The 23,666-nt window shown below is 42.9% G+C and overlaps 1 protein-coding gene and 1 non-coding gene across 2 annotated transcripts in view; both read right to left on the bottom strand.

The window, feature by feature from the left end:
• ARFGEF3 (ARFGEF family member 3) overlaps positions 1-23,666 on the bottom strand; it is a 165,594-nt gene that overhangs the window by 27,325 nt on the left and 114,603 nt on the right. Inside the window, 7 exon segments of the mRNA XM_028508631.2 lie at positions 3,713-3,857; positions 5,577-5,680; positions 9,973-10,095; positions 11,629-11,773; positions 19,702-19,881; positions 21,403-21,518; positions 21,521-21,547. Of these exon segments, the coding sequence (XP_028364432.1) occupies positions 3,713-3,857; positions 5,577-5,680; positions 9,973-10,095; positions 11,629-11,773; positions 19,702-19,881; positions 21,403-21,518; positions 21,521-21,547 (840 nt within the window).
• Positions 12,282-12,386, bottom strand: LOC114495789. The gene has a single exon (XR_003684463.1). It is a non-coding gene; the product is annotated as a U6 spliceosomal RNA (small nuclear RNA).

The following is a 23,666-nucleotide window of genomic DNA, read 5'->3' as shown; positions in this document are numbered from 1 at the left end:
GATATATGATTTTAAAACATGCTCCTCTGTTCTTTAGGTTGTCTTTTCACTTTCTTATAACACCCTTTGATGTATAAAAGTTTTTAATTTGAAGTCTAAGTTACCTGTTTTTTATCTTTTGTTGCTTGTGCTCATCTATTTTCTTTGCCCTTTCTAAAAAAATTTGCTCTGTCCCATTTTCTCCAAGGGTCATTCACCTGGTTTCTACAAATTAATTTAAATTCACCTGCCCCCATGGTAGGTCGCAATTCCGGTGCCCTCTCAGTCCCGTGTACGTACAGGTCACAGGGTCCACGACTCACAGGCGGGGAGATGACGCTCACGGTGTCGACAGGTTCATCTGCCCCGAGCAGCACACCCCTCCGTGCACCCTCTCCCCTTTCTTCTAAGAGTTTCATTTTCAAAAAAACATACTAACTTTTAGTGCTCTTCATTACTAGGTGAGGGGGAAAGTATGAAATTAGTTAGATCCAAATAGTTTCAATTTTGCCACTTATGTAAGTACTTATATGAGCCAACACTTTGGCACATCAACTGTCTTTGGAAATATCTGAACCTACAGCTCAGAAAGCTGTGCAGAAAAAGGACTCAATTTCCCTAGCTTCACACAAAAGGATGACAGACACATAAGAAATAGCCCACTCTACAGTTTAATTCTAATTCTAATTTTCCTGAAAAATAAAATTGTATCAGAAGACTGCATTTAAAAATATTTCCATAAAAACTACTTCCCCAATATTAAATGTCCCCATTAATAGGGGGCAAAACCAAAGTCATGGACAATAAATATAATAAAAGTAGATGATATGAAATTCTTATGAACCTTAAAAATACAGGGTGGGACAAAAGCAGACTTACAGTTGTGAGTATGTGAAACATGGAGTTTATTTGTATGTTATTATTTATGAAAGGCTGTATTATTGGAACAGCCATGTGAACAACTGCAAGCCTCCGGCTGCCCCACCCTATACGCAGGTGCAGACAAGCTAATTTACAGAAAATTCAGAGGACAGAGAAACAGGTTACATGCCACCATGATGGGGAGGGCAACCAATAAAGTCCAAATGGAAAACTCTACAGGACAAAGCACCTCCCTTCTTCAGCAAATAAATTGCAAAGGAGTAAAAAAGAATTGGAGAGGAAAACCTATAGATTGAAAAGAATTTAAGAGACATATCACCCAAACATATAGTGTAGATCTTATATGAATACTGACATACGTAAGAAAATTGGAAAACTTAACATAATAGATATCTGATGTTATGAAAGAGTTATTGTTAATTTTTAGGTGTGATAATACATGGTCATCTGTCATCCTTAAAGAATACATACTAATGTCTGACATACGGATGGCCCAAAGATATGAAAAATGCTCAGCATCACTGGCCATCAGAGAGATGCAAATTAAAACCACAATGGGATACCACCTCACACCTGTCAGAATGACCATCATTAACAAATCAATAAACCACAAGTGCTGGCGAAGATATGGAGAAAAGGGAACCCCAGTACACGGTTGGTGGGAATGCAGACTGGCACAGCCACTGTGGAAAAGAGATGGAAATTCCTCAAAAAATTAAAAATGGAAATACCTTTCAACCCACTGATTCCACTGCTGGGAATATACCCCAAGAATCCTGAAATACCAATTCAAAAGAGCTTAGACACCCCGGTGTTCATAGCAGCACTATTTATAATAGCCAAGCGATGGAAACAGCCTAAGTGCCCATCAGTAAATGAGTGGATCAAAAAACTGTGGTGCATTTACACAACAAAATAAGCAGCAGAAAAAAAGAAGGAATGCCAACATTTTGCAACAGCATGGATGGCACTGGAGACTATTATGCTAAGTGAAGTAAGCCAGGAGGTGAAAGACAAATACCGTATGACCTCACCTATAAGAGGAATCCAATGAACAAAATAAACTAATGAGCAAAGTAAAACCAGACACATAAAATCATGGAATGGATGAGGAGGGAGGTGGAGACTGTTTGAAAGAGGAGAAGAGATTAGTCAAAGAACATGTGTGAAGGACCCAGGGACATGGACAACAGTGTGGGGACCGGCTATGGGCGTAGGGGGTGGGCTGGATGGAGGGCGGTGGGGAGGGAGAAGGACTGGGACAACTGTAACAGCATAAACAATAGCAAAAAATAAAAACAAAAACAAAAAGTAAAAAAAGAACACATACTAAAGTCGGTGATTTGCTTTAAGATAATGTGAGAAGGAGGAAGTGGTGGGTGAGGGACATGGGGAGTGAGCGTGTGTGCAGATGCACATTACCTGAGGGTGGCTGTAAGTTCATACTATTTGAAGCTGGGTGACGGGCACATGATGATTCACTGTAACATTCTGTCTAGTTTTATTTCCATAGGAAGGAAAGGCAATTTGACTTTTCTTTGGGAACCAGAAAAATGCTATCTCAGAATGTATCAATGGTGAGAATTAATTGTAAATAGTAACTTAAAGCTTTTACTTTTATTCTTTTCTCTGACTTAGCTATGTTTCCTATATAATTATACCTTTAAGGCCCTCAGTGAATTTATGCTGTGGGAAACTTATAAGTGTTTGGCTGAACTATAGTCACAAGAAGATGGGCTACCTAGAAAAAATGGTCTAATGGTTTACATAAATGGGAAGGGAACGCTGTTACATACATACAAACCATTTACAACTATTTTAAAGACTGTATTATATAGATAAGCAACATTAGCTTCTGCTTATAATTGTCTGGGTTAGAGATTTAAAAATTATTCCTATCTAATCATTAGAATGAAACCTATATTAGGCAATATCCAGCCAATTTCCAACATTTTAATTATTCTCTACATTAGGTTTTCCTATAGTGCTTCCTCATAACTCGTCTGAACTAATGAGGCTTTCTTGTTTATAATCTCCATGTAAAACTGTAAATCTTTTAGCCACCCGCATAAGTGAATTTGTAATAGAACAATAAAATAGGAGAGAAATGAAACACAAACATGAAAGCAAATTTAAGAGGCCCCACCTAAACAGTCTTTTCCTGACACTTGAAACAACCCCTTCCCAGATACGAGACCCCTTTTAGGGTGTCATTTCTATTTCTACATCTAGGAACAAGACAGAGTCCTTGAGAAGACAGCGAGCAGGAGCATGAGTTAACTGACCTAAGAATTAGCCTAAGTTACTGAGTGAACTCCAATGCACAGGAAGTTACATGGGAACTAATTTGAAACACATTCTTTAAAATTATTCTTTTAATGAGTCTTCAGCTTCACCAGTCACAGATAGATTCTTTCTTCAGTAATGGTTTAATTTCCCCAGTCTCTAACCAAATAGTCCTGCGGGAAGTAATTATGCAATGATTGTGTTTTCTAGAAGGAATTAGAGACAATTACCAGCCAATTTAAGTACCAATGCACCAATGCAACCACATTCCAATTTGCTAAATTCAAGAGAATTCCGACTTAGAAATTATATTTACCAGAATGTGCAGACCTGCACTGGTTGTAGAAGGAAGTTTCCCTCTAAAAAGAAGAGGTTCGGAGGCATCAATTGTAAAATGTTTTTGGAGCAACCATGGACACTTTGGGTAGACTTGTGCTCTTAGAACCATAAACAGTAACAACATAAATGGACCATTCATGATCTAGAAGCTATTTACTTCACGGCTTCAGCCTCTGAGAATGCATACACAGCGAGCAACCTGGCTTCGTCCAACCCATTGACTCACCGGTGTCATCGTCGAAATCAGACAGGACCGACTCCATGCCATCCTCACTGCTCGCTGACTGCTCCTGGAGCCTGCGAGGCAAGCTGGCCAGGCGCCCGCTAAGGAATATGGGCTTCATGGGCATTTTGTAGATTTTGGCCAATAACTACATAGAAAAAAGCAGATTTCAATTACGTATGGGAAGAAACTACACTCTGGGTGTTAAAGAACACTAAAATTATATACCAGTAACTGAAAGGGGAGAGAAAAGCACAAAAGCTGCTGTTGTATTGAAAGTTGGTTGATTGTGATTTGGCTTCACGAAGCAGCTCACAGGGGGCATCTGTCCCAGGAAGCGGATGAAACAGTGTTCAATGGCAACAAAAAGGTGGAGGGAAAAAACACAATGAGTACTTTTTCAGCATCTCCCTTGCCTATGAGTTTTGTAGATTTTTATAAACCCACCCAGGGAGCTGTGACACGTCCAGAGCTTCTGTCTGTGGGAGAAAGGTCTCCGAGGGTCACTGAGAAGAGAGACTGCTGGCCAGTCAGATGGCAGGCTCCCTTTTCCCCTTCACGTGAGCCCACATCAAAGAAGCAGGGTGGGGGATGGGCAGTGCGGAAAGGGGGGCTCTGTGGATGAGGCCCGAGAGGAAGTATGGGGAGCAGAGCTAACACATTGCCCTGGGCTCTTTATTCCCCTTTGTCCCCTGGAGGCCAGCCCCCTGGGATCTCTGTCACTGAAACAAGCTCCCAGGATCCTTATCTTCACAAATTACAACTCAGCTTGCTGTGCCCACACTGTCCTAGAAACCAGGGAAACAGCTGTGAGCAAGACAGACAAAATTCCTGTCCTGTGGGTTTTGCAGATGATAATCCTTTATGATAAATAAAATTTCTGAGATCAATGGTATAGAAAAAGTTAGACAGGTGGTACTATGGAGAGTGACTGAGGTGTGTGCAGAATGCCAGCAGGGAGCTGGTGGATGCCGAAGCCCTCATCTCTCTGACAGGTGATGTTTCAGGTGAGATTTGGAAGAGAAGGAGTATCATACAGACACCTGAGGAGGACAAATCACAGGCAGAGAGAACAGCAGGGACCCTGGGTGCAGTGAGCTGGGTGCGTGTCAGGGGCAGAAGGGGAGTGTGGCTGGAGCACCGTGACTGAGAGGAGAGGATCTGAGGTGGGAAGGGAGCTGCAGTCCTGTCTTGTGAGGCCCTGTGGGAGAAGTCCCACCCATGCATCCTTTCTAAAGCCATGCGCTCAGCACTGTCACTGAGGGGTGAGAAGAGCCCGGGGCATACCACCTGAGAAGACAGCAGAAAAACTAGCTGCGAGAGGGTGTCATTGAAGCCTAGAGGAGAAAGGGCTTCAAGGAAAGAGTATTGCCTTGTTCTACTGGCGTTTGATGTGGGTGAGGATGGAGCATTATTGAACGGAGCATACTTAAGGTTACTGTCCATGTGGATTTCTCTACTAGCTCTTGATTGAATATATCCCTCCTATAATTCTTTGTCTCTCTTCGCTGTCTGCATCCCCACCGTCCATGTTTTGGTACATCAGGAAATCTCCCACGACTTCACGACTCCACCCTCCACAGCCTGGCACAAATGGCAGCGATCGTGGTAGTTCAACTGAGAATAACTGAGAAGTTCTGGGGATCTCAGGACCCAACTGCGTGTTCTAGTATACCGTTACTAGTTTCTCTCTCTCCTTCATGGAAGGGGTGGGGACAAAAAATGTGCACTCCCAATCTAGGTCCCAGTCACCTCAGAGACAGCAGACAGTGTTTCTTTCGGGCCTCAGCCAAAGACACCCGCAGGTGTTCTGCAAGCCTGTCCTGAGGCAGGATCAGGGCCTGGGCTCCGAGAGAGCATCCCCTACCTGAGAGCAGCGCCGGAGGTAATCCAGGGCAGGGAGGCACAGGTCTGGGGACGTGGCTCCGGGTCCCGGGACGCAGTCTCCGATCTCCTTACAGTCCACCTCCCCTGGGGGCAGCGCAGAGGAACAGGGACAGTGTTATCCTTGTTTGTGCCCTTACCACAGACGACCTATTCATTCATACAGCATCAGTTCACCCAACCTCTACTAAAGCAGAGAAAAAACCCTTTCAGTCAGTTTGTCTCCCTGTGTGTGTACACGCTAACACAGTCAGGGTCCTCCTGTACATCTTATTTGGTTGAGATCATTTTGTCTTGCCACTTCTTTTTAGCGACCAATGAGCATTTTTTCTCTATTCTGCTACAGAATTTGCTCCTGGGCACGCTCATTCACTTTCCTAGGCCTGCTGTTGATGGTGTGACTTTAAAAAAAAAAAAAAACTATTGATTTGAGAGTGAGAGAGACATCGATTTGTTGTTCCACTCATTCATGTGTTTATTTGTTGCTTCTTGTTTGTGCCCTGACTGGAGATCGAACTCGCAGCCTTGGCTGGCAATCTGGACAGCTCTCTAACCAACTGAGCTACCCGGCCTGGGCCGATGCTGTGACTTCTGAAGCTCTGATGAGGATGTTCCCGCAGGTCATCCAAGCGCTGGGCTGGAAGGAAGCCCCAAGACTCTCCATCTGGAAAAGGACCTAATTTGCTGCCAGTGCTCAGCACTAAATAGTGATGATAAAGGAAGGCTCTGGGAAGATTCTAAACATCTGGGGTTTGGGGATGGAGACTACATAATTGAATTGAAATTCTTTCCTTTAAAAAATTCTATCTAGAGAGTTAACAGATCTGTAGAGGGCTTCTGAATTTTCTATAGGTAAACAGTAGTTGAGAATTATCATTTTTCTTCTCATGCAAAGAACCTATTTTCAACTTTTAATACAATCATTGCACAAGACTGTAATTGTTTCTAATTATCTATAATTGTAGCAACTAGCACCCTCCCCTGTGTATAAACAGACATAATTACTAAGCATTAGTTAAAATTCAGAAGCAGACAAAGGGGCATTTTCGCCTTAAAAATGAAAAGATAAACATTTCTTATGTTTTAGGTCAGAGATTGGCAAACTTTTTTGGACAGGGCCAGAAGGACAATACTCCAGGCTTTGCAGGTAATACTGTCTTTGTTGCAGCTTCTCAACCCTGTCCCTGGACCATGAAAACAGCCACAGACAAATGACCATGGTTTTGTTCCAATAAAACTTTATTTATAGAAACTATCAGTGACTGGATTTGGCCATAGTTTGCAAACTCCTGGTTCAGATGCTCACACCTTACAGTATAAAAACACAGACTGGGGCAAATTCATGTTGAAATAACCAAGTGGGAATTAAAAATAAACTCATTCTCTAGCTTGTTGATCAAAGTGAGCGCTTCAAAGTTTATTACTGAGGCTGCCGTGGTGCATGTATAAGTCTCTGCAAGTGGCGCCCCCTGGAGCTGGGGCAGCGCCCAGCCAGCACAGCTCTCCTGGGGGCTGGGACAGTCCACTCCCCGCAGCCCCACACAAATAATTCCACCTTGTAACTCACAGAAAAAAAAAAAAGGACTTACCTGTTTTAAATATTCTCCATGCGCACACTGATAACTCTACATCTTTATTTTCAGGTCTCAACTCCCTCAGATAAAATCTCTGATTTCTAACCTGCAGAGAAGCATCTCCACTTGAATGGTTCACTGGGACTCAACACGTCCACACGCCCCAAGAGGGAACTCAGGACTTTTTCTTACCCGCCACCGCTGACCTGCCCTGTGTTTGCATCCCCCAGGTCTGGGTAACATCAGTCCTCACAGGGAACTTGGGGAACGGGAGTCGGCCTCGGTTCTGCCTCTCAGCTGCCTGTTCATTTCAGCCTAAATAGCTTTTTTTAAAAACTAGCCTCCCTGACAGTATTCATCTTATTAAACTGCACTGATTGATTTATGTGTCTGTTTCCCAGAGTAGGCCATGAGCCTCTCCCAGGCGGGAAGCATGTTTTATTCATCTTCACATCCCAACGCATGCACAGGCCGCAGGTGCTCCACTCCTCACTGGACAGCGTGCCAACAACAATGCTTCCTACGTGGAGTACGGGTCTGTGAAACAATAGAAGGGGCAGGTGCGTGCTGGTCTCTGTGGCCGGCTCCTGGCACAGGGCTCCTCAAACCCTTGCATGTCCTCGGTGAGAAGAGCACTAGGAGCATCCTTCCTTCTGTTGTGTGGTCTTTGAACCATGCTCCTGGCCTAAACTGCTCAGCGTTTCCTGATAGGAGAGTTTTTTTTGTTTTAATGAGGCGACCCTCGTGGGCTCCTGGATGGGGGCTGGTCAGCAGAAAAACCAAGTCATGATTAGAAGCCTGGACCTTTCAGCCCCTCCCCTCATCCTCCAGGGAGGAGAAAGGGGCTGGACATTTAGCCAGTGATCTATCAGGCTGACACAATGAAGCCTCCATAAAAGGTCCAAAATGACAGGGTTCAGACAGCTTCTGGGTTGGTAAGCACAGCTCCAGGCTGGGACGGTGGCATTCCCCCACCGCTATGGGGGCAGAGTGTCCTGCGCTTGGGATCCTCCACCTATGTCTCTTTCTGTTTGGTTGTCCCTCTGCATCCTTTAGCATGTCCCTTGTTATAAAATATACTGGCAGATGGAAGTGTGTCCCTGAGTTCTGTGAGCTGCTCTATTGAAAAAGAGAATCCAAGAAAGTGGGAGTCATGGGCAGCTACAATTTTTAGCCAGGTGGAGCGGGAGTCACGGGTAACCTAGAGACCAGCGACTTGCATCTGAAGTAGGGCACAGCCTCATGGGACTGAGCCCTTCACCTGTGCGGTCTGAGCTACCTCTGGACAGTGTCAGAATTGAATTGAGGGGCACCCAGCTGGTGGCCCAGAGAACTGCTTGGTGTGGAGAAGACCCACACATCTGGCGTCGGAAGGGTTGTGAGCATGGCAGCAGTGCGAGAGGAAAGGCGACACGCAGGAGAATGAGTTTGTTCCTAAACGAGAACTGAGTTTTCCCCTATTCAATGCAAAGATCCATACTTTAAGGTGTTCTTATAATCAGGACACTAAATTATCTGGCTTCTATGTAACACAGAACAGCATTTTAAAAAGTCTTTCTTTGTTATTCAAAGAAACCTTCCTTGAAGCCCCACATGTAAAGTGAATAAGCGAGCGCCTGCCGTGGCTGCCCTCCGCTCCGTCTCCGTTTCTCAGGGTGAACATAGAAACAGGACAGGACACGTGATCACAGGATATAACGAGGCCGGTCTGCAGGTCAGACCTGGGGCCTCCAGCCTGTCTCCTGAAACTTGTGCATTGTTCCTGCTCCCCAGAAGAGGGGAATATGGTGAAGTCACCTAGCTTCCTTGTGTTCAGCTTTCTTTTGCAAAAGAATTTGTTGGTTATTTAACGAGAACATAAAAAAATATGAACCTGTAATTTTTCTTACTTAAAATGCTTTCAGGCCCTGGCCAGAGTGGCTCAGTTGGTTGGCTGTCATCCTGCAAAGTGACAGGTCGCAGGTTTGATTCCCAGGCAGGCACATGCCTGGGTTGCCGGCCCAGTCCCTAGTTAGGGCGCATGAGAGAGGTGACCAACTGATGTTTCTCACATCGATGTTTCTCTCCCTCTCTTTCTCCCTCCCTTTTCCTCTCTCTAAAAATAAACAAATAAAATCTTAAATAAATAAATAAATAAATAGATAGATAAAGGGCTCTTGGTCTCCACATCTGAGAACACTCCATGGTGAAATCCTCCAACTTGAAAACTTAAGTTTCCCCTAAATCTCTGGTTTTGTGAACACCCCTCCCTTCCACTTCAGGGATGGACTCGGCTGCAGAAGGTCACGTCGTGTCTCAAGAAGACTCTACTTCATGAGAGCGTTCCCAAGTCAGGCACGAATCAGTCAGGTAGCTCCTGAAACACAGGAGGCCTCCGAAGAAGGGGACTTTTACACTCCAGAAGGTTTTATGATTAATAAGGCCTGGGGGAGACATTTTTAATTTCTGTTTAGGAGCTGGGAACTCAAACTCTAATTATGTGACATTGAGGAGAATAGTTTCCTGCCTATGGGCGACTACTGAATATAATACTAAATATTTTAAGGTTCGAAAAGAAGTTGAAGTAAAATAACATACAGATTGAAAACATGCTGGATTACAATATTATTCCATGAACACAATGAAGAATATCAACCTTGGACAGAACTCCAAGCTGCTTTCCCAGCGAGCTCTCTGTTTCTGAGTACATACCATCTGCTTCCATCCCAGGATGCTCAACGGGCCTGTCTCCAGGGCTTTCCACACAAAGCCATCCGGGAACATGTACCCAGCTGTCACAAGGCATGAGAAGACGACTCCACTTACCCAGTCCTTTGACAAACTTCATAAGGCACATGATGTAACTAGTGGCTGCATTAGCAAAGACCTGGATGTTGTCGGTATTGAGAAAAGCTTCAAATACATCAAACACTGGAGCTTGGCCTTTTCCTGAGGGGGGAATATTATAGAATTGTAAGGAAGTTAAGTCTCTATCCTTCAGGTTGCCCAAACTCCCAGCACCTTCCACAGGGCCTGGGAAAAATCTGGAGCAAAGCCAGGGTCTTTTGAATGGACAACTGGCCTGGCTCCCATGCTGTACTTTTTAGCTTTGCCTGCAGGGGGAGCTGTAGGAAGGCTACGAAGAGCTCAGTGGGGAAACAGAGTGAATCTGGCTGAATGCAGGGCTGAAGCAATGTGCAAGCTACAGGGCGGTGAACCGTGGGCCTCTGAATTCTTCTGCACACATAATTATAGGGAAGGGAAGGTTTGAATAAATCCTTGATGGAATATACTAATTTATTCACACCTGTGCAGAAAAGAGTTAGCATCAAAGGCCTGAGACTGCTGTCCTTAGAAAGGTTTGCTTGCAAGGTTGGCCTTTGGCTGGAGTCTGGGAACATGGCTCCCAGAATATTTCTGGGCAATAGTTAATCAACAAGGGTAGTTCACTGTACCTGGACTGTGTAAATAATGTGGTTTATTCTGAACGCCTGTGTTCCTTCAGGGAGCCTGAAATTTTGGTATATGCTAGACAGAAGGTGCCTCTGGGACCCCCACTCCCTGCTGTCAGCTGGGTGCTTTCCTGGGCTAAAACATTACTCTTACATTGCTGCATTTTTCACTGCTGGGGGGAAGTGTGCTCCGTGGGATGCCCCCCATGCAAAGGTGAGAGCACAAGGAAGCTTGTACAGGGGTTCCCCCAGATTTTGACTGCCTCATCCATACTATGTTGCCATACTACATCTCAGCAGTGAGCAAGGTAATAAATCTGGGCCATGTAATAAATCTTAGCATAATTATAGGCTGAGTCCTGAGCCCTTCTGGTGGGTGTCTGAACATTGGCACCCCTGACACAACTCCCCTGGTTGTGGGCATGCTTTATGGATGCTCAGCCATGTCCAGCCAGACCCCAGCCAGATCCTGAATTTAGAATCCCCAGTGTTAAGATAGTTCTCTGCTTCTTTCTAGCAAGTGGATAACATTTTTCATTTTGGCCTTAGGAATCAGCCTGATACAGATAAGTGTAAGTGAAACAAGAGAAATCTTAGCCTTTTATCCAAACTGACAGTAAGAGCAGGGCCTGATAGTGCTCAGGGCTCTCGCCTGCTGGCAAAACTCAGAACTCCTGTCCCTGCAGCACCAGCTTATTTCCTGCTGATAAAGCACCGCTGAGTGTCACTGTCCCCTGTTGTTCAATTTCCTCTGATAGCAAAGAACTTGGCATGAAGAGCTAATGCCCTACAGCAAAACCAACCATGTATCCTTCCCATTATTGTCACTCCTATTCAAGTCCCTTCCAGAGCAATCAGGCAAGAAGAAGAAATAAAGGGCATCCAAATTGGAAAGGAAGAGGTAAAATTCTGTCTGCAGATGTCATGATCTTATATACAGAAAACCTTAAAAGACTCTAACAAAAGTTGTTTAGAACTAATAAACCAATTCAGTCACGTTTCAGGATATAACACCAACACACAATCTTACCCATGGAGTAATCACCAACGAGGTAGTCCTTCACCTCAGACTTGTCCCCGCTGTGCACCGTTTCCAGGGCACTGAACAAGGGCCTCCAGCCCGACTGGATTTGGGAGGAACACACTTCAACCAGCTCACCAATGGATGTGACGACCTGGCAGAGGCAAAGGAGGTGGCAGTTAACACCCTCTTCTTAAAAGATGCAGGAGAGTTTAAGGGACAGGCGATATATTTCTCTGTGCCCTATTTCTGGGTTAATTTTAGTGAAAGAGAACGAACAGAACCCAGAGAAGCTTACACAAAAATCTAAATAAGTGCTCATATTGCATTAATTGGTATTTTACTAAGGACGAATGTCGGACAACTTTTCACAAGCTCATTATTAGCTATTTGTAAATATCTTGCTCTTTTTTAGACTGGGTTTTGGTCTTCTCTCTACTGTCTTTTTATTATTTTAGAGTTATCTATGTATTTTAGATGCAAATCCTTCCTGAGATCTATAATTTGCAAATATTTTTTTCATAACCTTGGGCTTGTCTTTATTTTTTAATGGTGTTAAAAGAGCAAAAGCTTTACATTTTAATGAAATCCAATTCATTGACTTTTTTTGCATGTGTATTTGCATTAATGAGCAAAGGGTGGCAGAGTGCTCGGGAACGGCACAGAGTGTGGACAGTCTCATGAACCTGCGTGTCATCCTTGCGCAGGGGTCGTGCTCATCTTCTCTGTGTTGTCCCAATTTCCGCACGTGCTGCTAACCTGGGCACCATCAAATTTTCTTTTTATGGATCACGCTGATGTCATTTTTAAGAAATCTCTGCCTCACTCAAGGTCTCAATGACCGTCTCCTATACTTTCTCCTGGAAATAGAGTTTTTCTCTTACAGTTAAGGTGATCATCCATATTGAGTTATTTTCATATATACTGAGAGGTAAAAGTATAGGCCATTTTTATCGCATATGTTCAAGCACTGTTCCCTGAAAATAATATCCTCTCCTTCTGTTGAATTCCAGCGGCTTCCTTGTCAAAAATTAATTGAACCTGCGGGCTGGGAACCAAAGTGTCCCAGGTTCGATTCCCAGCCAGGGTACATTCCTGGGTTGCAGGCCATAACCCCCAGCAACCGCACATTGATGTTTCTCTCTCTCTCTCTCCCTTTCTCTCTCTCTCTCTTTCTCTCTCTCCCCCTCCCTCCCTCCCTCCCTTCCCTCTCTAAAAATAAATAAAAACAAATAAAATCTTTTAAAAAAAATTAATTGAACCTAAACATGAGAATTTATTTCTGTACTCTATTTAGTTCCATGGAGCTATAAGTGTACCTGTGCATCAATATCACACTATGTGGATTACTGAAGTTTTGAAATCAAGTAATATAAATTCTCCAAATTTGTTCTTTTTTCTAATTTGTGTTCTCTATTCTCAATCCCTTGCATTTGCATATAAATTTGAGAGTCATCTTGCCAACATCTTTAAAAACTCTGCTTGGATTTTGATGGGAATTGCACTGAATATATCAATTTGGAGGAATTTTCTCATTTAAAAATACTGTGTCTTTCAATCCATGAATAGACTATATGTCATAATTTATTTAAATCTTCTTTAATTTTTCTTAGCAATGTTTTATAGTTCTCAGTGTATAGGTCTTGAACCTCTTTTGCTAAATTTATTCCTATTTTTATTATTTTAATGATCTTGTGAATGGAACTGTTCTCTTTATTTCAATTTTTGATCATTTATTTCTCAGATATAAGAACTCAATTGATTTTAGTATGTTAATCTTATATCCAGTGACCTTATTTAATTCACTAATAATTTTAATAATTTTTTGTAAATCCCTTAGGATTTTTTACATACAAGGCCATATTATTTGTGCATTAAGAAAAGTTTTGCTTTTCTTCTCAAGCCTAGATGCCTTTCTTATACAATGCATAAAAGTTATAATATTAAATAGAAATAGTGAAGATGGAAATCCTTGCCTGGTGCTGATCATAGGGAAAAAGCACCCAGTCCTTCCCCACCAAGTGTGGCATTAGGTGTAGCTTCTCAAAGATGCTCTTTATCCAACTGAGGAAATTCCTTCTACTCCTCATTTCTGTAAAGTTTTTTGTTTAAATTAAAAATGGATGTTAAAATTTGTTAATTTCCAAAACTATATGATCATGTGGTTTCAATCCTTTATTCTACTAATATGATATGTTATGTTGATTGATTTTGAGCTGTTAAACCAACCTTACACTCCTGGGATAAATTCCATATGTAACAGTGTTTAATCTTTATATATTGCGGGTTTAGCCTCTAATAATTTTTAGTGTTTTAATCCTTACCTGAGAATGTTTATTGATTTTAGAGAGAGAGGAAATGGAAAGGAGAGGGGTGAGAGAGAGACAGAGACAGAGAGAGACAGAGAGAGAGAGAGAGATCAATTGGTTGCCTCCCATCCATGCTCTGACTGGATATCCAACCCATAAGCTAGGTATGTGCCCTGACTGGGGATTAAACCCGCCACCTTTCAGTATACAAGATGATGCTCCAACCAGCTGAGCCACCCAGCCAGAGCTCTAACAATTTTTAAAGAATTTTTTAGGTTTAATTTCGTGAAGAATATTGGTCAATAGTTTTCTTGTGGCTTTAGTATCAGAATAATATTGGTCTCATAAAATGTGTTTGGTAGTATTCCTTCCTTCTCTATTATCTGATAAGAGTTTGTGTGCAGCTGGTGTTATTTCTTTCCTGAACAGTTTATAGATTTTTTACTGAAACCAACAAGGTGTAGATAGTCTTTGTGGCAAGATTTTAAATGACTAATTCAATTTCTTTACTTGATATAGATTTAACTGGATTTTCTATTTCTTATTGAAAAAGTTTAGGTTATTTGTACCTTTCTAGGAATTTTTCCTTTTGGTTTAAGTTGTTTTACTTTGTTGACATAAAATTGCTGATAATATTCTCATAATTCTTTTGATTTCTCTAGTGTCTTTAGGACTGTTTCCTCTTTCATTCTTGACTTTGGTAGTTTGCAGTTTCATTGATATTCCCGTTTTTTGTTTCCCTATTTCATTGGTTTCTGTTCCGGTCATTATTTCCTTTTAGCTTCCTTAGATAAGCTCTTCTAGGGTCTTGGGGTGAAAACTTAATGATTTCAGATCTTTCTTCCTTTCTAATGTGAGCATTTGCAGGTATAATTTCTCCTACATTCCATAACTTTTGATATGTTATACTTTCATTTTCATTCATTTGCGATATTTTCTAATTTTTCTTGTGACTTCTCCTTTGACCCATGAACTCTTTAGAATTTTACATAGTTTCTTTGGTTTCCAAATATTTGGGCATTTTCCAAATTTCTTTCTGTTGTTTATTTTGAATTTAATTCCATTGTGGCTGGAAAACATACTTCATATAATTTTAATTCTATGAAAGGTACTGAGGCTAGCATAGCATCTATCTTGGAGAAAATTCCATGTGCACTTAAAAAGAATCTATATTCTTTTGTTATGTAGAGTGTTCCAGATCCATAGTAATCTACTGTCGAGTTGCTCTACCACTTACTTAGAGAGGAGTGCTGCGATGTTCCCCACAATTTTTGTATTATGGTAAAACTATGCATAACATAAAATTACAATTTTAACCATGTTTAAATATATAGTTTAATGGCACTAAGTACATTCACCTTGTTGTGCAACTATCACCACCATCCATCTCCAGAATACTTTCCTCCTTCCAAAATGAAACTCCATACCTATTTGACAGTAACTCCCCACTCCCCTGCACTGAAGCTCTTACGTTGTCTATTTCTCCTTTCGATTCTGTATTTGCTTCATGCACTTTTAAGGCTTTATTTTTCGGTACATAGACATTCATAATTGATGTGACATCCTAATACATTGACCCTTTTCTAATTATGAAATATCTCTCTCTGTTTCTAGTAATATCTCTTGTATTAAAGTATATTTTGCCTGACATTGATAGAGTGACCGCAGCTCTTTCGTGGTTAGTGTTCCCATGGAAAATCATGGTTAGTCCTCTTACTTTCAATCTACTTGGGTTTTTTAATCTAAAAGTCTGTCTCCTGCAGGCTGTGTATTGTAGTATCTGATTGTTTTATCCTGTATTATATACTCTCTGACTTTTAATAGAAGTTTTACCAATTGATGTTTTTTAACAGATTTACTGAGAGAGAAATCATATATGATAAAATTTACCCATTTATAGAGAATAATTCAGTACTTTTTAAGTGTATTCAGAGTTGTACAAGCATCACCACAGTTTGATTTGAGCACATTTTCAGAAGTCCCATCCCCCAAACTCAGCACCTGTTACCAGGCACTCCCCACCCAGCACTCTGCCCTCGGCCCCTAGGCATTCACTCATCTACTGTCTCCACAGATCTGCCTGTTTTGGACATTTCATATAAATGCCATCTTATGACATATGGCCTTACACTGTCTTCTGGCCTTCATTCTTTCCAGAGAAGTCAGCAGCTGTGGTCCCTGTGTAGTACCAAACTGTTCTCTTGTTACTCTGATGATTTTGCCTTTGTCTTTGAGCACTTTGACTATAATGCATCTTCCAAGGATTATCTTTGTGTTGGTGTTAATTGAGGTTCCTTTATTTCTCTAAATATACGTACTCCCCCTGTCTATTTCCTCTTCTTCTGGACTCCTTTTACACGTACACCTGACATTGTCCTGCAGGTCTCTAAGGCTTTATTTATTTTTCATCAAAATTGATTCTCTCCGATGTTCAGAATGGATACTTTATATTAATCTACTTTGAATTTCACTGATTTTTTTTTCTTCTGCCATCTCCCATCTTGCCAGTAAGCCCTTCTAGTACATTTTTCGTTTAGTTACTGCCTTTTTGAACAGTAGAATTCACGTTTCATTTTCTGATTTCTCTGTTCACATTTCCATTTCTGAGTCCCTATCACCATCTACCGTTAACTCCTCGAACACACTGATGATAGCGAAGTCTCTGTCCCCCACCTTCAATACGGGCACCCCTCTGCGGCGGGCGGTTCATGTTTACTGTTCTTCCCCTGAGTATGTGTCACTCTTGTTTCTTTGTAGGTCTCATAACTTCTTTTCACTGAAAATTTGACATATTAGACAATATAGTACAACACTGGTGGATTTTGATTCCTTTTTCTGAGTTTTCTTTAAAAAAAAAACAACTACTAAGTTGCTTGGACATAAACTGTGGAATCTGTCTCTTCCTGTAGTGTCAGGCAACAATGTCTCTGCTCAGTTTCTTTATTGGTTTTTAGCCCAACTTTCTAGCGTTTGTCCCCATGTCAACACGGGTTAGTTAGTGGTCACGGATGAGGTGGGCAGAGACTGTGCTCAAACACACATCTTGGGCCTTGAAGGCTTCCGCCTTTCTCCAACCAGTCTGCGTGTGTAGGCTGGGGAGAACATTCACAGTGCAACCGATACTTCGGTCTCCCTTGTCTTTTACTTTCCTATGGGATTTGCATGGTCTACCCTGTGTGCGTCCATGTTTCAACCATTTGGATGTGTGAGGAACTTACCTAGTTCTTCTAAGAATCTCTGGTTTCTAGGTTCTCATGATACATTTCTTACTGGTTCACTGCTCACTGCAATGGCAGGTTAGCAAGGCTGCAGGATTTTCCCATTCATTTCCTAATGACTCCACCACTTTGAGCTGAGAGATCAATGATCTTTTTTCCTTTTCTCCAGATCAAGTGTGTCCCTCACAGCAGGAAGGCTGACTTGCCCAGTCAGCCCCACACTGGTCAAACTATTATTCTCATCAAAAGCTTGGCAGTAAGGGAGACAGTGCAGTCTTCAGCTAGACGGTCACAGTCTCCCACTGCGCTTCACCAAAATTCTAGCAAGAACTATTTTTAAGCATAAATGCTACTCAATTTGTTGTCTGCCCTCGGTCAATTTCCAAGAGCTCTGAAATGGTTGCTCTGGACAATTTTGTCCCCTCTAATCCTTGATTCTTGTGAGGAGAATTCACCAACTTCTTTAAGCCATTATAGCTGAAGCCCCTTCTTGTTCTGTATCTTTCTGACAATATTTCAGTACGGTTATTTTAAAGTCGGTCTCTGATAACTCTGGAATTATCTGGATCCCTGGAGGGGTGTGTAAGTGTCTATGTTTACTGACTTTTTGTTTTCAGTGGTATGTTATTTCCTAATGCGCCTGATTAGTTTTGATGGAATGCAGACATTGTACCTGAAGCATTAAGAAATAATGATGTCATGTTCTCGTTAGGGATTATTTGAAGCTGGGGATTATTTTCTGCTAGGACTAGTCTATTTAAGTTTCACCCTTCCTCCTAGGAGATCCCATTCTCTTCATGATTCTGACCCAAGACGTCAAGAAGTTACCAGACTGGCAGGTCCCAGGCTTCAGTTTGTCTTAGCTGCTTAGTCCTCCAGCTTCTGAAATGAATTGATTCCATGTTAGGAAAAGCAACCCCGAATACTAGGCTCAGTGCCTGGGTATTCTTTTTCTCCTAGATCATGGCCTCCAAGTTATTCAATCTGGTTGTAATATTTCAATGCTTTCCAATGATTAAAAAAATTTTTTTCCAGCTCTTTCTAGTTGTTACCATGGAAGCTGATCTGAATTACTTACTTCACTATTACTGGAATTCCTCAACATAGCCTTTAGGTATGAACTCATATCTTCATTCTTCTTTTGTTTCATTAAAAGTTATTTCAATATTTTGCATTGAAGATACCAATATTTCTATTTCTAGGTCAGGACTGTACCATATTTAGTTTCAGTAGCTCCCTGTGACCTTGTTTCCCCATATGTTTTGTGATATTTTTTAAACACTGTGAACTCACATCTCTTGGAACTTCATTTGCAGGATTATTTTTTGTGGCCTGAGTTGGAATTCCAGGGGGAATTTTGCTGCTCTGTATGATGCCTGTGTAAAGTTCCTAGACGACCAAGGTGGTGCATTTTCATTTACTGACTCCACAGAAGGGCTAGCTTATAATTTATATCCTGGGAAGTTATTCTTTTTATCTTTACTAAGAGCCAAAGTTAGAAACAGTCTGATCATATTCTCAGAGATAGTGGTACTTGAGTTCATTTCTAATTCAACCTTGGCCCAACTGAACAACAATTTTAAAGATTTGTGTTGAAATTTGTTCCTATTCTTGTGGCCTCAAGAATGTGATAGCAGCCATGACTGGTGTGGCTCAGTGGGCTGGGCATCGCCCCTGCAAACTGAAAGGTCGCTGATTGGATTCATAGTCAGGGCACATGCCTGGGTTGTGGGCCAGACCACTGGTTGGAGACGTGTGAGAGGCAAACTGATCAAAGTTTCTCTCCCTTTTTCTCTCTCCCTTCCTCTCTCTCTAAACATAAAACAAATAAAGTCTTTAAAAAGAATGTGATAACAGAACCCAGTTTCACCTGATGGCAAATTCCACCGCAGCCAAAGCAGTCTCAGAGCGCTGCTTACTTCTGTGTCTCCACCCTGCTACTTAGTTGTGGGCATCTTAGTATCCTCACTTTCTTGTGCCAATGTATTTAAAAAGAATTTTTAAGCCTTTATTTGACATTTTTAGATTTCAGAGAGAGAATCTGTGTTTCCTAGATTACTGTCACGCTGGTTATGGCGTCTCCACTTAGTTTCTATCACATCTGTGTACCAGTTGAGGTAGGTTAAGAGTACAGACCAGTAAAGCCCGACTGCCTAGGTTCAAATCCCAGTTCCCCTAACCACTGTATCCTCAGCTAAATTGGTTCACTTTTCTTTTTTGTTTTTACTTTATTTATTTATTTTTAGAGAGGGAAGAAAGGGAGAAAGAGAGAGAGAGAGAGAGAGAAACATCAATGTGCAGTTGCTGGGAGCCGTGGCCTGCAACCCAGGCATGTGCCCTGACTGGGAATCGAACCTGCGACACTTTGGTTCGCAGCCTGTGCTAAATCCACTGAGCTATGCCAGCCAGGGCGGCTTGCCTTTCTTTGTCATAGATTCCACATAGAGAATTATTGGGAAGGTGAAATATGCAAAGTTCACAAAACAGCACCAGCTTGTGCACTCCATAAGAGCTAGCTGTGACGATGACAATGCTGGTTACCATGACACACTGACCTGGTCTTGAACATCCTCATCACATAACTCTAGCTGCATAATACGCTCAAAGGGTCGGAAGAGTGCTTCGTTAAAGTGGAAGTGAGGTGGCTCATTCCAGTCGGTGAGAACCTCTGTCAGTATGTCATGGATGAAGGAAACAGCCTTCTGAGACACATGTCTTTCCTTATGGCAGGCAGCCTGCAAGATTCATGAGAGAACAGAACACCATTGGAACTTCAGGCAAGTCAGAGTCTGGTTTCTGAAGGCTTTCCTAACCCACCTCGTTGCAGGGAGGTGGATGCGGCAATGCTGTTAAAGAATTCTTCAATGCATACATACAGATGAACAACACACTAAATTGCATATTTAATAATCTAACAAACTGATTAGACACAACTCCAATTAAATGTTTCTAGAAAAATCACAGTGTCTAGTAATTTCTTCTTCTTCTTAAGAATATAACATGACAGTTTTCTTGGATGGCATAGCGCATGCTGACTATACAGACATCAGAACTGCCCACAGTCTTGTCCTTCTTAGCTGTGCCCCAGACACACATAAGTCAGAGGAGTCTTCGGTCCCTCAGGGAGGTGGGCCAGCTGCACCAACCAAGCTCTGACGGGTTGAGGGCCCCTGCATCCAGCCCCATCAGTAGTCCCCTCCCGTCCTGACTCTGGGCTTGGATGTGTGGCTTGCTTTGGACAATAGCAAATATTATATAAGTAGGGAATTGCAAAGTTGTTGTGATTTGGGGTTGGTTCTCTTGCTTTCCTTTGGAATTCTAAAAATGCCATGAGAACGAGCTGGGGCTAATCTGCTGGGGGCTGAGAGAGCCCGTGTGTCCAGCCTCCCCAGTCAAGGCCATCATGACCCAGCTGACCCCAGGTGACACATAAGGCCAGCTGAGGTCAGCCAAGGCCGGCTGAGACTGGAAGTAGAGCCAGCTGAGCCTAGCTCACGTTTCTGACCCAGGTGTCCATGAGGTAAATAAATGGTGGTTGTTTTAAATCCTAGGTCTTTGAGATGGTGAGTTACAATGTAATAGATAATCGATATACTGTTTCTCCATAACTAAGTTATTATTCTCTATTCCTTTTCCTTACTAGAATGTTCTCAAGTTAGTGAATTAAGTTCCCACGAAATACTTTATGACCTATCTCTACTAGAGAAGCACTAGAGAGCTAGTAAGAATAGTTATCCCTGCAATACAAGGCAACAATTTTCCCACCAACTTAGAAGTGGCCACTCAGCATCACTGAGCTGTGGAGGCGGAGAGTTACCCTATGATTTACCATATGAACTGCTTTTCCCAGCATTCACTTTGTTGGGAAAACCAGGCTGTATGGTTCTCCTACCCAGAGGGTACTGCCCAGACTGCAGTCAGCCGTTAGAAAAGGGAGACTGGCGGGAGCAAAAGGCACTGTTGGAGTCACGGATAGAAGCAGAGCTCCAGGCTCAGGTTGACACCAGGTCATAAAGAATGAAAACTGCCCAACTTGTAAAGGAAGAGGGTCAGAATGAGACCAGGGCAGTGCTGCCCTTTGGGGTGCTTCTTTAGATGCTATGAGGTAAAATCAGCTATGGTGAACTGTGGCTGGGTGATGGGAACTTTCTCATTGCCTGTGGCCACACAGTGCTTGTGTCCCCACACAGACTGGGGAGCCCTGGGCTGGCTGTGCTGGTGGAGTTCCCTGAGCTTGCCCCTCCCCCAGCATTCACCTCCACCAGGTGCGGGGCCACGAGGCTCCAGCAGCGCATGACGTGGAGCAGCGGCCTTGATCTGCTGCGCACGATCCTCAGCATGGCGTCCCCGAGGCGGAACAGGTGAAGGGCACTTTTCGGTCTTGGGTGGACTTCACTTCTCCTACAGGGAGAGACCATGAAAGCCATCAGGCCCAAACTCAGAAATGGTTTGACCTGTTCAAGCACAGAGAGAGGATGGAAATCGAAGAACTGCACTCAGACCAGAAGGATTATTGGGTGAGTGCTAACCAAGGCAGGAGAGGAGCCTGGATTCGAGAGACTTAGGTGGTTCACTCAACATGGCCTGGCCCACCTCTTCTCATTACCACGACATTCCCAGTGGCTGCTGTGACAAGTGTGAGCCATGCTTGTTGATAAGGGAAGATGGCGTAGTGGCTACACAGGTGGGCTAGGGAGTCAGGCTGCCTGGGCTCAAATCCTGTCTTCACCATTACAGCAGGGTTACAGCAGGCCAGAGGTTTACATCTGATCCGCAGTTTCTCATTGTAAAAGTGGGGATGACAAGACCCATTTCTTAAAGTTACTTTAGGGATTAAATGTAATAATACTCATAAAGTGCTTAACACAGGCACATACTACCTGGCCCACGCTCTTAGCAGTCATCATGACTATTGTCACCATCATCTTGCACGGTCACTGTCCACTCTGCCAATCCTTAGTGGCCCCTGTGAAGCCCTTCCAAGCAAGCTGGGCCCCTCTGCTACCTGATAACATGCTATCTAGCCTGTTCTGCTTTGCTCAGTACAGTCCTTGCCCACTCTGATCTCGTATTCTTTCTTTTTAATAAGCAGAAGTATATATTCTCTCACAGAGCCTACAATACACAAATAAGCAGAGGTGTGAATCCACATTCTTTTTATATACTATGTTAGCTTACAAAAGATAGAGATTTCATGGAGGGTGTTTATTCAAGAGATACTATTCCTTTCTTGAACTGACAACTAATTACATAGAAATTCAAATATATTTTAACTTGATAAAAGCCATTAACATGTATTTTTTTATTGTTCCAGTACAGTTGTCTCCACTTTCACTCATCTCAGCCCCCTGTCCCACCCGACCCCGCCTCCCACCCTCGAACCTACCCTCTTAGGCTTTGGCTTTGCCAGGGTCCCCTTAGTCTTCCCCACTCCCTGCCGACCCATGGCCTGTTGCTTCCCCTTCACCTCATACCTACAAAATGCTGATCATTAGCAGGCTCTTCCAACCACAATGCTTCTAATTAGCCTTACCATAGCAAGTAAACTTCAAAATGATAGTAGTAATAACCAGCAACATTTACTGAATGTTCACTCTGCATCGGACATTGTGTTGGTTCTTTGCCTCTTTAATCATTTTAATTTTTAAAGCAAACCTTAAGAAGTATAATTACTGCCATTTTATAGATTCATAAATCGAATGCTGGAGAGGTAAACTGACTTGTGCATCTGGTAAATGGTGAAGGCAGCATTTTGACTCATGTCTGATTGACTTCTAAGCCAGCGCTTCCTCTCCTGGGTCTGCTGCCTCCTCCTGACCCTGCTCATTGCTTTGTGTGAGCTCAGAGCCTGGTGAATTCTCCAATGCAAAAGGCGCGGGAGGTGGCCCTGGGCTCAGAGGTGCTCCAGAAGTCTGATGGTTCTGGAAGGTCGGCCTTATATTAACTAAGGTTTTAAAGTCCATTGAACACTTGTAGGGAAAAGACAGTGGTTCTCAAATTAGAACATGCACTGAGGATCAAAAGGCCAAAAATATTACACTTAGAACTTCAGATCCTAAAGATGGGAGGGACCCAGAGGTTGTGCAGTCCAACCTGCCACACAGCTCTGCGCCCCTGTCGGAATTCATCGGGACGAGGTACTCGCTGTTCTAGCACCACCGCCCCCTGGCGATGGACAGGTGCATTTCTGAGCAGCCTGCCACCCATTTGGGACCACAGGACAATTCAGCACAACTCTATACCCTCTTTCAGAGGTGGGCCTTCAAGAGGGCCTTCATCTGGCCTCGTGCATGAAGACAGTCATACTGACCCATCACTGAAGGGTATGCATGAGAGCGGTTTTTCTAGGAGTGGCACGAGGCTTCTCTCACCCTTCCACTTCTCTCTCCCACCCTCATTCTGGAATCAGTAGGTGCTTCTGCAAGTTGTCTGGAGTGAGGCGAGTACTACGGTCTGTGATATGGAGACAGGTTCCCACCCTCACGAGAGCTATCTGCACCCTGAGTAGCCACACAACTTC

This window comes from Phyllostomus discolor, chromosome 4 (genome assembly GCF_004126475.2).
Source record: "Phyllostomus discolor isolate MPI-MPIP mPhyDis1 chromosome 4, mPhyDis1.pri.v3, whole genome shotgun sequence".
In the NCBI taxonomy this organism is placed as follows: Eukaryota; Metazoa; Chordata; class Mammalia; order Chiroptera; family Phyllostomidae; genus Phyllostomus; species Phyllostomus discolor.
The sequence above is the reverse complement of the archived record's forward strand: the minus strand, read 5'-3'. Positions and strand labels throughout refer to the sequence as shown.